The 16,755-nt window shown below is 38.0% G+C and overlaps 1 protein-coding gene across 2 annotated transcripts in view; it reads right to left on the bottom strand.

Annotated features, from left to right (window-relative positions):
- Positions 1–7,838: 7,838 nt before the first annotated feature.
- Positions 7,839–16,755, bottom strand: part of LOC146463660 (ankyrin repeat domain-containing protein 13C-B-like) — a 17,660-nt gene continuing 8,743 nt past the window's right edge. The window contains exons 10-19 of one of the 2 annotated variants that reach the window (XM_085084067.1): positions 16,708–16,755; positions 16,473–16,540; positions 16,270–16,309; positions 15,776–15,832; positions 14,773–14,852; positions 13,791–13,860; positions 13,014–13,042; positions 12,120–12,220; positions 10,824–10,927; positions 7,839–10,111 (exon numbers count right to left, since the gene is read on the bottom strand). The exon at positions 16,708–16,755 is cut by the window's right edge and continues 37 nt beyond it. In XM_085084067.1, the coding sequence (XP_084940193.1) occupies positions 10,082–10,111; positions 10,824–10,927; positions 12,120–12,220; positions 13,014–13,042; positions 13,791–13,860; positions 14,773–14,852; positions 15,776–15,832; positions 16,270–16,309; positions 16,473–16,540; positions 16,708–16,755 (627 nt within the window). In that variant the 3' untranslated portion in view covers positions 7,839–10,081. Of the gene's footprint in view, positions 10,112–10,823; positions 10,928–12,119; positions 12,221–13,013; positions 13,043–13,159; positions 13,318–13,716; positions 13,861–14,772; positions 14,853–15,775; positions 15,833–16,269; positions 16,310–16,472; positions 16,541–16,707 lie in introns of those variants that run through there. The other variant, XR_014856810.1, reaches the window with a different exon arrangement.

Raw genomic sequence — 16,755 nt, 5'->3', positions numbered from 1 at the left:
TTTCCCAGTAATGAGAAATGGGTGGGGTCAAGATATGAGTGGGTGAGTCAGTGTGGGCGATGGGCGATAAAGGAAAAATAGAAGATGCTAAAAATGGCCCTTGTATAAATGTTTCTTCTGCATGAAATGCTTTGGCAAAAATGTATTTTCCTTCTTGTGATTTTACGCTCATCGGAACAACTTTTGACTGTTTCTTTTCTTTTGGAACTTGAATTTTCAAGTGCTTATTGAATACCTCGTTGATTCAGTAGAATTGAGGAGAAATGAAAAGAGATAGTGAAAACATTTTTGCAAATTTTTATGACACTAAGTAATTGAGAAGTCGGAAAATTTATTTTTGGCAAGCTACAAAGGTTGCAAAAGATAATGTTCTTTTCTGTGGCTTCATCCCTGGCTTAGCGCCAAAGGATTGGGTGTGTGGGATAGGATGACTAACCGAATAATAGTTTTTTTTTTGCTTGATTGAAACAATGTTTCTGCCTTTTGTCACAGTATTCAGAGTAGTGGAAAGACAGCTTGCAGAAACTTCCTGCTTTTTAAGATGTCCAGACTCTGTCTTTGCCGGGTGTCTGGGCCCAGGTGTATTTATTTGTTTATTTTTGAGACTGGTATGACTAGCTTGCCGCAGGAATTTTTTAACCCTTTAAGCCCTAGCAGTGATCATCATCAAATTTTTCCTTGTAATATTAATGTGTATTGAGCCACTGCGGTCACCCAAGGTGAATATTTTTGATATAATTTTTAATAACTTAAAGCCTTAAACAGCCAGTGATCATCATCAAATTTCTTCTTGTAATATACTGATTCAACCCCTCCCGGTCACCCAAGGTGAATTATCTTGATATTTTTATAACTTTAAGCCCAAACAGTGCAGTGATCGTCATCAAATTTCTCGTTGTAATATAAATGCTTATTCAACCCCTGCCGGTCACCCAAGGTGAATTATCTTGATATTTTAATAACTTCTCCCCAGTACTTTTATAAGAAAAGTATGGGACAAGTGGGAGAATTTGTTCTTTGAAATCAGGGGTCAGAGAGTTAAAATTCTCATCCTAATAGCCAGCAGGATTGCAAGTATGGTATCCATCAAGAACTGTGATGGTCGCAGAGTGTGGTACTCCACATTTGTTGAACCACACGTGGTGTTGTTTACCGCACGAACTCCACTCACTACCTGGAAATGAATTGGCTCCTATCAATATATTGTTCCCCTCTAGCTCTCAAAACTACGCTTATTGACCAGATTCAAAATTGTAGCCTGTAATTCTTCCTCTTATTATTGCGTATTCAAGTTCTATGCTTACCGAAAGCGCCACGTTCTCTGCATGAAGTCCAAAGAAATTACTTTTTCCGCTTCTGCTATTTTTAGACTGGGTGTTAGGCAATTCGGAAAGTTGTTTTTAGAAACTTCGAGTCGCACCTAGCACATTCGTGATACTCAAATTGCGCACTGAAGGAAAACTTGCGTAAGAAGATAAATTTAAGCACGGATCAGTCTACTACTGGCCCCTTTAACATAATGAGAAGAAAACAGGAGCCGATGGAAGAAAATCAAATTTAACCGCACCGGAAGTAGTCTGCAAATGATAATTATGGTCAATAATCACACCATCAAATCAGTCGGTAAAATTTAGACAAGGAATCCGGACCGCGACAGTAAATGGTTTCATTATATCATGAAAACGGAAGATCCCAACAATACTGGAACAGGATCAGTATTTGATAAAATTAAAATGGAAGGAACTCATTACCGGCCGTAATGATTTGATAGCGCTTTCAAGCGAGAATCATTGAAAATGGAAACCCAATAAGGAAAATTTTTGCCCAGATATGTATTAGGGACAAACCCAGTGATGGTAAAGTTTTGCTTTCATCAACTGAGGAAGTCTTTGCAAGCCTCTTGCTATTTCCGCATTGAGATACAACATCACATGACCAGAGTAACTCGACTGATGATCACACCATCCTAGACCTCGATCCATGACTACACGAGACACGCTTTTCTTGCACCTTCCACGCGCGTCACGCCTGTCTCACTTTCCTTATCCTCGCGTTTTTGTTTGTTTTGGTTTTTTTTGCAATTCGATAACACCAATCGTGTATTTAAACTCATAAATTCCGTGTGTATCAATATTATTATAGTATCACGAGACCATGGTTTCTTTTCAGTGAAACATTCCCTCAGGAAGTTACATTTTTCGGAGGTCATTATTTTGACTCTTTCTGTTTTGTGAAACGTTTTCATCGCTTGCGGAGGTCAATTACGGGTATAACTTTGCGGTCTTATTTCGCAATCCAGGAATTCAACTGTTGTTCATCGCAACACCAGCAGGATAGCAAGATCTTGCTGGTGCGCCGTAAATTTTCATTGCTAAAATAAACGGTGTTTTTCAAACTGAGCTAACTCGAGGTATAAAGGGCTTCTGGCCAACTTCGAAACGAACACGACTCTTGCTTTTTTTACTGCAATCGTTTCAATCCGGTTCGTGTGCTGTGGAAACCGATTTAGCTATTCTCCGTATTCATTTTAATCTGATACCCTGGCTCCAGAAGCCCGTTGTCTGAAAAATCAAATGAGCAAAAAACCGCCAAAAAAAAAATTTTGGCACCCAGGGTAATATGTGATGATTGTTTGCGCGCTTTGCACGAAAAAGATTCAGAAACGAAGGAGCATAATTGTAGGTAAAAAGAAACAACTGGCACAAATTTTGGCTCTATGGCAGTCCTCTGAACAAATTAAAATTATCGGGAAATTACTTTTAAGAAAATTACAGAACTCTGTTATGCGTTCGCATACTTCTGCGGGCAAGCTGTCGGATGTTGGGGGGAAGGGAAGGGGCCCCCTTCTCCCCCACCCCCACCCCCGTCACTAGCTAGCGTCGCCACGTTGGTGTCCCTCTTTAGGACACCAACAGTACACCAACATGGCGGCCATGAAAAGTCAATACGAGAAACAGTGCAGATAAGAAAATCAAATATTCTTTATTTCACTTTCATGCTAACAAGTGAAGAAGAAATTTTGGTTTTATGACATTTTAGAGAATACCCGTCAGGCCGTGTAGTGTTTATGGCTACCACGAATTGGATCATATCACAAAATGATTTTGAAAGCAAATATATCGACGTGGAATTTCTTCAAAACTTTTGTGGTGGCCTTACTCATCACATGGAAAACAACAATACGGAAAATGATCTCATTTTACCATAGAGAAATCTTTAGAATTCTTTCGTGAATTTTGATAAGCTAACTGAAAGGGCCTGAAAGGGTGTTTATCTAAAGTACACGCCTTCTCTCGCTTTGGCCAAGGGAAGAGACAGAAAATAAACACTGCTGATCCACTCCGACATACACGCCCCCTTTCACACCCTCCACGATCCACGCACGCGATGCCTTCACACTCGAAATCCTCGCGCGCCCGTCTAGTTGTGTAACCTGTCTGCAATCTGATCCCGTATGTTTTGATATGTTTTCATGTTTTGTGATATAACATCACTTTATGGTGATTGTATTTCTCAGACGTCAACATTTCTATTGTGTAACCGTTCTCTTTGCTCGCGGGGCCATGCATGTGTTATCAATTTGCGATTTCACAATGCAGGTCAACAATCATGCCATCCCTATCATTGGGGACAGCGAGACCTCGTTTGTCCGGATCGGAAAGCTTTTCTGTAGGACGTTTTGTCACTTCATTTCATTCATTTGTCGTCTATAATTTAAGCTATCTGGTGCGGCCTCTTGCTGACTTGGAAATAGCTTTAAATACAAGAATTTGCTTTGCTTCAAATCTTCAAAACCTACTCGTAGCGCATCCAAGCAGACCCAACACCCACATTGAGATCGTTCAATCTGTCTCAATAAAAAACATTGCTTCGCAAATAATTCTTTAATGATATTGGCATTAAGCTAACAAAAGCCACCTCACGCATGAAACCTTAGAGTTTGTTTATCGAAAGTATCCAGTCAGATGATCACACTTCAACAAGCCCCCACCCCGCCCCCCTCACACCTTCACCCATGCACGCAAACGCCGTCCTTGCGTGCTCGTTTAACTCGTTTAACTCCAACCGTGTAAGCTCTTTGTAATTCCGAATTTTCTTTGATATGCTTTTATTTCATTTGTTTAATAAATAAAATTAATTGACAGCAAACTTTGTTTTTTTTTTCACGAAACAATGTTCGAATTTTTTCTTTTTCATGAAACCGTGTTCCTCCGAGATGTCAGTGCGAGAGTCCGCCGTAACCAATTACACCATTAGCGGTTTCGCTCACTACAGTACAGGCCAATTTTGACATTGTCTAGCGAGTCGAACGCAACTTCAGGCGTTCTTCATTCTTTTGTTAGAGTGTACATACGAACTGCGTCCAAAAAAGTACTTACTAAACTGAGTGAAGAAGCTTAAGAATATCCAGTGAACACTACATGAACAACCTATTTACGAGCTGGACAATGGGGATCCTGTGGATTGGGAAAGTGGCTGATTAATGAGCAGATTAAATTCTGTTGTAAGAGCTTTGTTTTGTAATAGAAGACAACCCAACAAACATCATCTTTTGGTGGTCGTATCTGCAGTGATGAATGTTTGGAACCAAAAAAAATTGACTTATCAGTTCTCGTAAATTTGATCATAGTATAGTGACCCCCATCAGAGATGAAAAATCACTGTTTTCTGCACAAAATTTATGCACAACCTGCACATCGTTCTAAGCGTAATTCCTGTTCATACCAGATTTTTGTTATTTACTCATGTTGCAATAAAATTTTGGAAACCTGATCAGACCTCAGTGTAAGAAAGCTCACGGGATTGCTTAATTTGACCTCGCGATTTTTTCAAGGAATTTAGTTCACAGCTCACTAATTTTCGCCATCAGGAATCAAAGAACTACAGATTTTGTTCATTTATTTTTGTGTCAAATCGCGAAAAACGCAGTTACATATACGATTACGTATAATATATAACAAACGATGCGAACATTAAACCATTCTTCAGTAGTACTCCACGTCAGCTGATGATCACGCCCACCTCACACCAGTTTTATTATCCATCCACGCACGCGATTGATCGCACGACCATACACGCGCGCACCACACTCGATCTTTTGCAACTCGATAACCAGACAGAATGTTTTCATTTTATCTGTTGAAGTGAAAAAACATCGCTCAAAAACGAATTCTCTCCGGAAGTCGTGTTCTTGCGAGGTCATTATTTCGACATTACTTCTATTTTGCGAAACACTTCCATCGTTTGTCGAGGCTAATTAATTTTATGGTTTCGCAACTCCAATTCAATCCTGATGCAATATTCTGCTCTGACTGAGAAAAGGTCGGAGATTTTTTGGTCGAGAAATTGTGAGGCATATATTTTATCTGACATGTGGTTTCCATACAAACTCTTTACAAACTGAGACTGCAAGCCGCTAGCCTAGAGGCACCTCTTTGCTCCGGGCTTTGGTCCTACTTTCCTTTTCGCGAACGTGATCTGATGGCATCTCAGGTCATCATATTCCTCAGCTGTAAAAACTGGATTACAATAATATTTACAGATTTGCTACACTTCTTCGCATTGCTAGACTGTAATTGTATATCTGCGTAACTGGCAGCCAAGAATCAACACAAAGAGATACTGTTGTTGAGCATGAAAACAATGAATCAAAGTCCACTAATTCGCCCTCTACATTCCTTTTACCGAATCGCGTTTCTCTTCATCGTTCGGTCAAGGGCAATCTCTGCGGGGATGGACTACTTCCCTGTATAAGCTTATAGGTATGTGCGGTGCTAAAGGGTATAGTTTTTGAGCCTTTGGTCTGAAATAGGATATAGATGTTAAACATTTTGGTCTGGAAGTCTGAAGACGGGTATGGATTTTACAGAAACGGGTTTGGATTGTAGACCCAAGGTCTGTAAATGAGTATGAATTTTAAAGGCAAGCTTTGAAAAAGGGTACTGGAAAATTACATCTTTTGGTCTGAAATAGTGTCAGGGTTTGGAGATCCCCACCAAAAATTCCGAAGATGTAACTTTGTACGTCACTCCGGGCTTCTGAGAACAAGCCAAGACAACAACAACTAGCAAAACGTCTTTGGTATGCCGTAAATTTGACCCGGAAATTTAAGTGCTAAAGAAATGGTGTTTTAAAATTATTAGTAATTCTTGTCGATAAGCGAACTCATGTAGGTCTTAATAACACTTTTTTTTACCATTGATTGAGCGACTGAGGACAAGGCAAAAGAAGGGTGGAAAATTAATCATTTCTGCTTTACAACTGGTTTCCATTTCAACCACTAAGGATTTCAGTAATATACCGTAACTAAAACCAGCTAATGCTGATAACGAATGCAAAGATTGTTGTCGAGTTATGAAAACCCTTGTATTGCTAAAACAATTAACCGCGGTTTTGTGGTTTAAACACAATAGATTCGACAGCTAACTTGATATTTCAGTTTGGCGCAATTTCGGGTTATTCATGTATGTGTGAAAAATAGTCTAACTTTTTCATTATTTTTTGTTTAGAATCTATGTTTTGGAAAGTTGCGTTAGTTTTTTTTTTTTGCCCCTGTGCACTCCTTGCCTAAGAACCAAACTGAATGATGCCACGCAATGATGTCAGTGTACAAGGTCGTACAAGGTGGCTCTAAAATTTTTCGTTAATTTTCCGTCTCAGCAAGAAGAGCTAATCTTCCCTTTTGATCCGAATTCGTGCAAGGATAAAACCTTATCTCAGTATAGCTTACACCTTTTGACATTCTTTTCAATACACTAAAACATAATCCAACAATCAAGGATTTTTTAAAGTGGGTTTTAAACACCCTCGGTTCTATTTTCCTTATCGTCGTCTTTCATCGGTTTAACTTTTGAAGCATAAGTATCTTTTGTAGCAGACTTTTATTGTGTACTCAAGTTGCAATAAAAATTTGGGAAGCTGGTCACTAACAGCTTAGAATTCCTGTAGGAAATGCGCACGAACCTCGCGATCTTTGTTTTTTTTCACTGTCTAGTCCACGCCTTACTTAATTTTCGCAATCTGGAAAATGATAAATATTTTAAACGATGTTTTTTTTATATATATATATGTAACTATTTCGATTAGTCTTTCTTTTTTCTTATGAAATCGCAAACTGACGCAAGAAGAGAGTCATACGATATAGGGTCACATATGATCTACTGTCGAGTAACTGAATTAACCATTCTTTAATCATTCAGTGCAATTGCGAGTTTATACGGTCCCAGTCATAAACAGTTATTTAAAATGACACTGTTGGATCTGTCTCTAAGTTGTTTAAAAGTTTCCGGACGTTTAGCGCTGTCAAAAATTTGAAAGGTACAGTTCAGTAAAGGTGATTTTAATAAAAGACGTCACAAAGCGTTGGCTGTATAAAAACTAAAATATACGATTCTTTTTTCCTCAATATGGAAGCGCAGGCCAATTAAGATTGTATGCAAACGGTAAGTTATACTTGGGTCGCATTGGACAATAGATCTTCCCCAAAACAAGAAGAACCTTAACGCACGCCACGAGACCTCGACTCAAGTCACGTGATGTAGATGGAAATTCTCCAAAGCTGTATTTCTCGGCGGACTTGCGGGCCTTCCGTTAAGAGAAACTTATGACGATCTGGCGATGGTCATTAGCGATCACGTTTTGTTTACGATCGAAGATTGACATAGGAAAAAGTCGAATCGTAAGCACTATCTGCCCCCTGGTCTCCGAGGGTGTTCGGAAGATGTTCGGAGGGTGTTCGGTTCCGTATTCGGCGTTCAAAAGGAGGATACCTTTGCCCAGTTCAGAATTAGTTGGGAATAACTATTAAATCGTATTGTATAGACTAGGAACCGCACAGATCGAGGGAAAACTATTTTAATAATTGTCGCCTATCACTGTACAATCTATAGCTGGTAACAGAACTACATTTTTCTTGCTAAAAAATTGTAATTCCAACATCCTCGTTAATTATAATACTAATACAAAAATAAGTTTTCCACGAGCCATTCTACCTTCACTGCCTACAACACTAAAATAAGGTACCCTGGAATTTGAAACATTGTACACTACGATATGCATATAGCGAAAAGTCCTAATAAATATTGGAAAATTCGTTCGTTAAATAACTTATTTCATGTATAAAGATGTTCTATACGACACAAAATGAAATAAATATTAGGTGCTTATCGTACAATAGACAACTCCGCATATGATTGGTCGAGAATGGCTTTCAATTCAGCGGTGACATTACAAAGCTTGCCTCCCATATATGGTTATTCTAAGTTTGCGCGAATTTTTAAAGTTGCAAACAACGTGACGACTACCTTCGTAAATATTGGATTTTCAGCTTCTCTCTACGCTGGAGCGCAAACCAAACTGTCAGTATGGAAAGAAGGTAAGTGTGTGGTGTTAACATTCTGAAAATTAATGCCAGGGAGTTGCTTTTAACGTTTCGAAATGTGACTTCAAGTCGTTTGTGATTCGACAGTACTTTAAACTACGAAGTTTGGTTATGATTTGCTCTGCACTATAAACAATTCTATAATGTGGGTTGTGCGTTTATTTCAGGGATGCAGTAAAGAATGCTGCAATCTTTCAAAACTGTCCAAAACAACCCTTGCGATATTACACACAAATGTCACCACAACTCAAATTATCACTTATACGTGATACATCAAACACGACGAAGAAGTGTTTCATCCGATTTTTAAACACCGAAAAGTGGTTTGAAAAAACGAGGAACAGACGAGTTTTTTGAACCAACTTCAAGGTGTTTGGAAATTGGATGAAACACTCTTACGAGTGTTTGATATAGCTTCTCAAACCATTAATAATTCTTGGAGAAATTTATAGCAAACGTTCATCAAATTTTATGATAATTAAGACCACTTTTCCAAACCTTTTCCACGGTAGTGATTTCCTTCGTTTTCTCTTCATGAGTTATTAATGAGTTTGAAAAAACTATTTCCCATGTCCACACAAAACTTTGCAATACTGTCTCCAAATCTATATGCATTATGCCAATGAACTACCAAGTAGGCATGCAATGGAAATTAAACTCTAAGAATTCTAAGCAAATAAGTTGGCAACTTTTTACAGCTTTGGAAATCTAAAATACCCCAAACAGATAAACACCTGTTTAATATTGATCTGTACAAATTTCATCCAGTTGGTGAAAACTAGATAAATAACTACTGGTTAAATTACTACTCTTAATTATTATATTACGTATTTCAAGATAAATTATTGAAGTACAGTATAGAGACCCTACCACGATTTACAAAAAAATATTCCAGTTTGCTTTTGACTAAAAAGACTTCAAAAAAGACCGTCATTCTTAAACGATTAAAAACTAAAAACGAAGCGGTATTTCCGGAGGACCATGCATGGTTTCAATGTCCTATCAATATGCATCTCTTCCCCACTGTTCTCCATGTATTTCTAATGTTACTAGTTGAGAGAATGTTTAAACATCAAGGCTTTTTTAAAAGTGTTTTGTGATCATTTTCTATATTCTCACGACGTACATGTTGATTAAGTACCAATATTGTAAAGAGAATTTAGATGTTGGTCACCATTGGTACTGAAAGGGTTCGATGGTATAATGGGTGCCAATAAAAGGATCATTATTGAAAGTAAGATCCACCCATGAGAAAAATAAATAAAACGAGTTTTGTTTCGCGTTTTCGTATAATTCAACGTGAAATTATCGGGTTCCTAACATTTTTGAAAGGAACGGTCATGTTACATTGGCTACTCCAGCCCCCTAAAAACTGATTTCGTTCATGCAAAACTAACCTCTGCGCTCCGTACCCTTAAAACAATTTGCTGCTTCAAAATCAAGTTACAGAACTCTAATAGAGGTTTAAAAAGACCCCACTCCCGACAAAAACCAACCAAACAAACAACAACGAAACTAACACAAAACACAAAAATTAAAATGCGGAAAAACTAGTTTCTTCAGCTTCTATGAAATGTATTAACTACACATGCCTATGATGGTAATTAATTATTATTATTATTATTATTATTATTTTTTTTTTTTTGGAGCTTGTCTCCGAACCGTCAAATTATGTTACAAACACCGTAAATTCCATTGAGTCTATAGATCGGGGAAGCGATTGGGATCCTCCTAAAAAAAAAGAAAGGAGAAATGTTTACTAAATAGTTACAAAAACAAAGAGCCAACAAAACGCTTCCTTTGCGTTGTTGTTCTTGTTGTAATCGTTGTGCGTTGTTGATCTATTCCAACAAGACAATTAGTAATGCGTATGTCAGACAATAATCTGCTCGACAAAATCCTTTCTCTCGACATTTTAAGCCAATAATTAATGCAATGATCCTCTTTGCCTCGCCCTGCCTCTACTCTTTCCTCAAACCTCGCCTAACTTGTTTCAAGGTCCAACTGCTCTCGTCTTTCATATAGCAAGTTGTAAAGAATGTCGTAGAACTTATTAATGGATAACTGCAATTAGCGCAATAACAATAAAGTAGTAAGGTGCAAAGAAAAGGTGTGCAGCCCGTGGCAAGCGCGGGAAAACGGCGTGCGGTAAGACTTGGGCTCGACTCTGATTGGCTAAGGACACAGCTTCTTTAGTTTGATTGGCTAAGGTTCCTGCACGAAGTTTTGTCTTTCATCCAATTAGAGATCTTGGCAGATGCAAGGCCGAAAACAAACCAAAAATGAGAAGGCAAATACGTTATTTATGTTTTGACTGGTGCGAAAGCGCCGGCCTCAGTTGACGGAAGACAATTGCGTAGACTCCGGATTAAGACATAAATATAGAGATTAACTGGTTGTGCCTTGACAAAAAAAAAAAAAAAAAAAAAAAAAATTCCCTGACCTTGTAATCTCGAGGTATAAAGAACATCGAAGAAGGAATATTTTCACAGGATTTGAAGTCTTGGAATGTGACACGAGCCGTGATAGTGGGGAAAACTGGTATCTCTGTTGAATGAAGAGAAAAACGGTTAAATATACCATAAGTGCGAAAGAAATATAGAAGAGGTTTACTCAAAGGTAGATAACAAACTGGTAGGGTAACAAGAACCCCATGGACTTCGGAATATAAGCCCCTCATATATAAGTCTATGGATTGTCTATTTTAGGCTGTCATCTTAAGTCCCATTCACACCAACAAAACATTAGCCTGCGTAGCAGTCGTTCCCGTTTCCTTCAAGCCAAGCGGGGCAAGCGCGCGAGGGCATTGGGCAAAAAGGAGCGAAAAAACAGTCGTTTCCGTTTCCTTCAAGCTAAGCAGGGCAAGCGGGCGAGGGCATTGGGCAAAAAGGAGCGAAAAAACTTTTTTCGCTCCTTTTTGCCCAATGCCCTCGCGCGCTTGCCCCGCTTGGTTTGAAGGAACAGGAAAAGACTGCTACGCAGGCTAACAAAACATGTTTAATTAAACAAGGTCCAATAAAATGAAAATTGATTTACAGAAAGCTAAACAATTGGCTTTGACAGAGGATTCAAGTAAACTTTAACTTATACTTTCAGTTGTGCTAAATCTGCAGTCGACAAAAATCCGAAAGCAGCTTTTATGAAGGAAACAATTTTAAACTGTTTTTAACTAAACAGCTTTGAAACGTGTTTAAGCCTTGGTGTGAATGGGGTCTTAGTCTTTCATGTTGTTTTGAGCTCTTTTCATTGCCAAGCACGACCGATTTTGAAAAGCAAAATTCCCGTCAATACTGTTTGAGCTCCAACTACGAAAATAAGCCACGAAAGAGTTTAGTGAACAAATGTAAACCCTCATCTGGGATCATAATTACAATGTATGACGGACGATATGTGAAAATACAACGTAGTAACGGGAAAATGACTTTTGAATAAAGGCCTCGCACAGTAGTAACAAACCCATGTTCCAAATTAAAGTTGGTGCGTGCGAACTTATTGGCAAATACGTTTATTGTTCAACAGAAAATCAAGTTTGGATTGAGGTCTTCCTTTGTTTCTTTCAACTATTTCTTAATTATTTAGCAACTGTCATATCTTATTGTAACTTTTCAGTGGTGAGGCAATGCTCTCGGAACGCCCGTTATGAAATTCAGAAGCACAAATTAAACAGTATTTACTGAACAAATTCACGAAACAAGAACGGATGGAGGGATAGTTGAATGTAAACAACAAACCTACGAACCTATTCTGACAGGAAATCCCGCGGGAAGTTTCATGGCGACAAACTCTTTTAACTTGTTAAAATGCTTGAACGGAGCAACAACTTCTAAAACTTTGAGGATTCTAGAAAGAAAGCATTTATTGAAACCATAAATTACAATTGCCAGGAAGTTGTGCGTTCCAATACAAGTTGATGTTTTCAAATCAAAGGTGTTTTTCTTAAGGACGGTGGCTCCCTTTGGTAATGCGCATCTGGGGATGGTGACTATTTTGCACGTTCTTTGACTATGCGGGGATACTACTACTCCACCAGGTCAAGAAGAACTTAGCGAGCGAAGTAAACGACAGGTGAGACAAGTTTCATGTTTCTTGAGGTTCGTATTGATATGGCGTAATTTCGCTATAAATTACATCGTAATCTTCATCGTTTCCCTCTTCGACATCTTCGTCCTCGGGGTTACCGGACATATCTGAAAATTCGCTCATTTCTGAATCGCTAGACATGTTTCCTTCCAAGCTCGCTCACTTCCCAACAAGGCACTTTGACAACGCAAACAAACCCGTGGCAACAAAGTGACGTCACGGCTTGGTGAATTTGGAAAAATCTCGGCCCATTCCACTGACCATTTTTAGGGTAAAATAGCACGACTTTGAACGCCTGGAAAATCGTCATTTTTAAGCCTAGAGTTCTCAAACTTTGGAAACCTGCATTTTTTAAGGTAACCTTTAAAACTTAATAAAAACAATTTTCGGTTCATAGGCACTTTAAGCACTTCATACATGACAGAGAATGGTTATGTATTATAACATGAACTCAAGCACATTAAATTTATTATTTTAAGCAAACAGTTACAAGGTCTGTAAGAAAATTAACAATGTATTTACACTGTCAAAACAGACGAACAAACAAACTTACAGGTCAACAGAAAGGGGAAATTGCTCGCTCTATAAAACAAAGAAAACTTTTTGTTATTCTAAGATAAGCATTCCATTAGTGACTAATACAGACAAAAAAGAGAAAAAATAAAACAATACAATACAATACAATACAATACAATACAATACAATACAACTTTAATAAGCACGTCCCTAAGAGGGCTTTTCAGGGTCAATTACAGAAATGGGGTAAATAATTATTTGCACAAATACTGTATGATCTATAATTATTTATGATATATAATGCTAACTATGAAGGGTTGTCCTTAATTTCTGCTTAAAGGGACAGTATCACGCTATTTTTAGTAACACATTGAAAATCGGAAAGACGCAATTCGGTTGATAGCAGCCAAGATATAATGATAAAATTCCATTAAAAGACTATCAGAATGCAAAGAAACTATCCACGGATATTTTCGCTGCCAGATGACCAAGATAGAAAGGGGTTCAAATTTGGAAACGTCTGGCAGACGTTTTCAAATTTCGCTGTTGTAACGCACTAAAAATCGCCGGTTGTACTATATTTTGGTTCAACCTTTCGTCAGTAGAATCACTATTAATATTTCTTTAAATTAGCGATTGAGAAATTAATTAACACAGTGTTCAAAGTTTAAATTTAGTGAATTTTGGCCAAAAATCATGATATCTCCCATCGATCCCCCATGATACTTCCCCTTTAAAGGTGCCAATGATCTGCATAACTCTTACAATGACAACAAAAACAAACAAACAAGCAAAAACTTCAGCTGAAATTTACCATCGCTACATGACACTTGACGCTTTTCCTATCTTCCTTCAGTACCATCTTCCGACCGATTGGCGGAAGTCTATGAATAATAAGAAAAGTATGCTTAATAATTCAGTTCCAATGAACTCAAAGGTACTAAATGATATTATACACTGTATGGTCTCTCGGGAAACTAGTTAGTTTTGTTTTCCCTCGAGTCATGATGTTTCCCTCGACTTTGTCTCGAGAAACATCAGGACGCCCGGGAAAACAAAACTAACTAGTTTCCCGAGAGACCATACATTAAGTGCTTTGTTATATATTTAGACTTTCCCTTCAACAATCACACCAAAACAAACAAACAAACAAACAACTGAGAGGGCAACAACTGAGGAATTGTCTCCCGGTCGGGATACATTTGTATTTGATCAGGGGCATGTGACCAAGAATCAACCAATCACAGTGCTCGTTTTGTTGAGTGAAAGTCTAGGTATATAACAATGTATGTTGTAAGCTTTCTAATATGAAAATTTACTTGTAATCACTACTTAAAAAAAACAAAAAGCTCTCCTCTGATCAAAAAAGTACCGTGATATTTCCAACCACATCAGCGTTTATGTGTAAGCTTAGTTTTCACGTATCCAAATTATAAATGATATTCTTTGCAAAGGCAAACATTTTTATGCTCTTTTGACCACCGTCTTAGTCACAACAAAAAATGCAAACCTTTTTTTTACTCTTTTCCACCTATCGATGTCCACGCAACAAAGAACGAAAACGTGAGTCATTTATCAATAAATTATTGATAAATGTCTCACGTTTTCGTTCTTTGTTGCCTATTGTCTGCACCCATAACTTGGAAAATGAAAACCTTTTATGTGATTCATCCACACAGACAAAATATTTCAAAATGCATAAAAAGTGTGCGTCAAGAATGCATTGTCAAAAAGAAACACCTTATGATTGTAGACAGGGCCTGTACACAACAAAACAGGAAAATGTTTTAAATTACCTCTCAGAATCATACAGCAGATATTCATCCCAGGTCAGTTCAGTTTTTGGTGGAGGGTGAAGTGAACTCCGCCGCGTAGTCTGAAATGCGAGGTAGAACAAATACATTAAAAAAAAAAAAAAAAAAATGGCCAAAGGAGCAAGAGTTGTCCATCTTGAGAAAAAAAACTGTCACGAGAGGCCCCTTCCCCCCCTCCCCCCCTCCCCCCCCTTTTTGAGTCCCCTCCCTATAGGCAAGTCTTGATCTGCCACTGGCTTGCGACAAGTAATGACGGGTTCACATTCTTGCGAGCATCTTGGGTAATCAGAGCAAACGTGGCGGCAAGTATAAAGCTAACCACTGCTATCTATCAGCTCCCAGTTGTTCAAGGAATGAATAACTTTATCCAGCGTTCAAAATGTATTGGTTAGAGTGCACTTTATCTGCTGGATAGTGATTTATCCACTGAATAAAGTTATCCATTCTTTTGAACAACTGGAGCCAGAATAATGATGACAACAGACATCATTTTGTATAATAGAACTGAAATGAAGTTCACCAATCAAAAGCCATGTATGTGGCCCCTTGAATCCATTAAAACTACAACAACAACATCAATAACAAAACTTTATTATATCACAAGAAAATACAAACGTTCTTCCACCTGCATGTAGCAATACTAACTAATCAAGGAGGGGAAAGATAACACTACTCACTAGCTAAGACATTCACTCACTAGCTGAGTGATTTTGTTGAAGCCATGACATACAAACCATAGCCAATGTTTGTACATAAAGGTACAATGTGCAGTTCCAGAAAATATCCATACTCCGCCCATGAAGGTTTTTGTTGTGCAGCCCTTCCCCCCCCCCCCCCCAGTAAATTCCATTTTAGCTTCATACTTTGCTTCTAAAATTTTGGCTTTAAAGAGCCCCCTCCCCTAGGAATTCCCAATGACCTTCAATGGGGTGGGTATGGATTTTTTCTGGAATTGCACAATGTCAGGGACTTCAGGTTTTCTCACCTCAGGCAAACTGTCCATGATGTTCCCATTTCCTTTACTTATACTGTCAATCAGAGCCTGTTGACGTAATGCAAATGTAAAAATATGTGATCTAAAGTTGTAGGTCTACCATATGTGCAATCAGGGGTGCTTACCATTTACATGGAATACCTGGAAATCCCAGTTGGAAAATCAAATGGTACACATCATTCCATTTGGAGTACCTCTGAAATTATGGGCTTCTGGTCAAAGTGATGCATTTTTTATTACTCCTTTTGGGATTTACAGCTGATGTTCATACATTTTGCATGTTATCCATCTTCTGTTAAGACAGCTAAATCATTTGGTATTTATGCCAAAAATTTCCATCTTGGTGGTTTGCGTAAATGGTAAGCACCCCAGGTCTCAGGACAGAACCAACCTATAGACAGTGCATTTTTGATTGAAGTAAAAACAAACAAACCAAAAAAAAAAATGTTCAGTCCAAAATCAGTGTGTTCAGCAACACAACATACCTTATTTTTAACTACATCTTCTTCTGTTAGATGTTCTCTCCTAATGAGCAATAACAGCAACTGTTTTAATGGATTGAGAAGTTAAAAGCAGCTAGGAAAAATCATGTCCATAGATGATCAGTTTGCCTGGTGCCAAGCTCTTGATAAAACCGCGTAAATGACAGAGAGTGTACATGAACAAATGAAGCATAATGTTATTGTACCTTTTTCTTGAAATAAGTAGCATTCCATTAATGGTATACACTTCAGACAGATAAGGACCAACCATTTCCTAAACAAAAAGACAAAATAATAACATTAAATAACATCTTTTAATAAACAAGTTGACCAAAAATAAAATACTATGATCTTTAAAAGGAACAAAAAGTTGCAGCACTGGTGTACAAGTGTAAAAGTATGTTACATTACTATACAAGATTTCATGTTATTGTCACTCACTGTTCTATCAGCACGCCAGATCCAGCCTGCTTGTGATCTACTAAAAGT

The sequence above is a fragment of the Pavona decussata genome, unplaced genomic scaffold (genome assembly GCF_977016875.1).
Source record: "Pavona decussata unplaced genomic scaffold, jaPavDecu1.1 SCAFFOLD_175, whole genome shotgun sequence".
In the NCBI taxonomy this organism is placed as follows: Eukaryota; Metazoa; Cnidaria; class Anthozoa; order Scleractinia; family Agariciidae; genus Pavona; species Pavona decussata.
The sequence above is the reverse complement of the archived record's forward strand: the minus strand, read 5'-3'. Positions and strand labels throughout refer to the sequence as shown.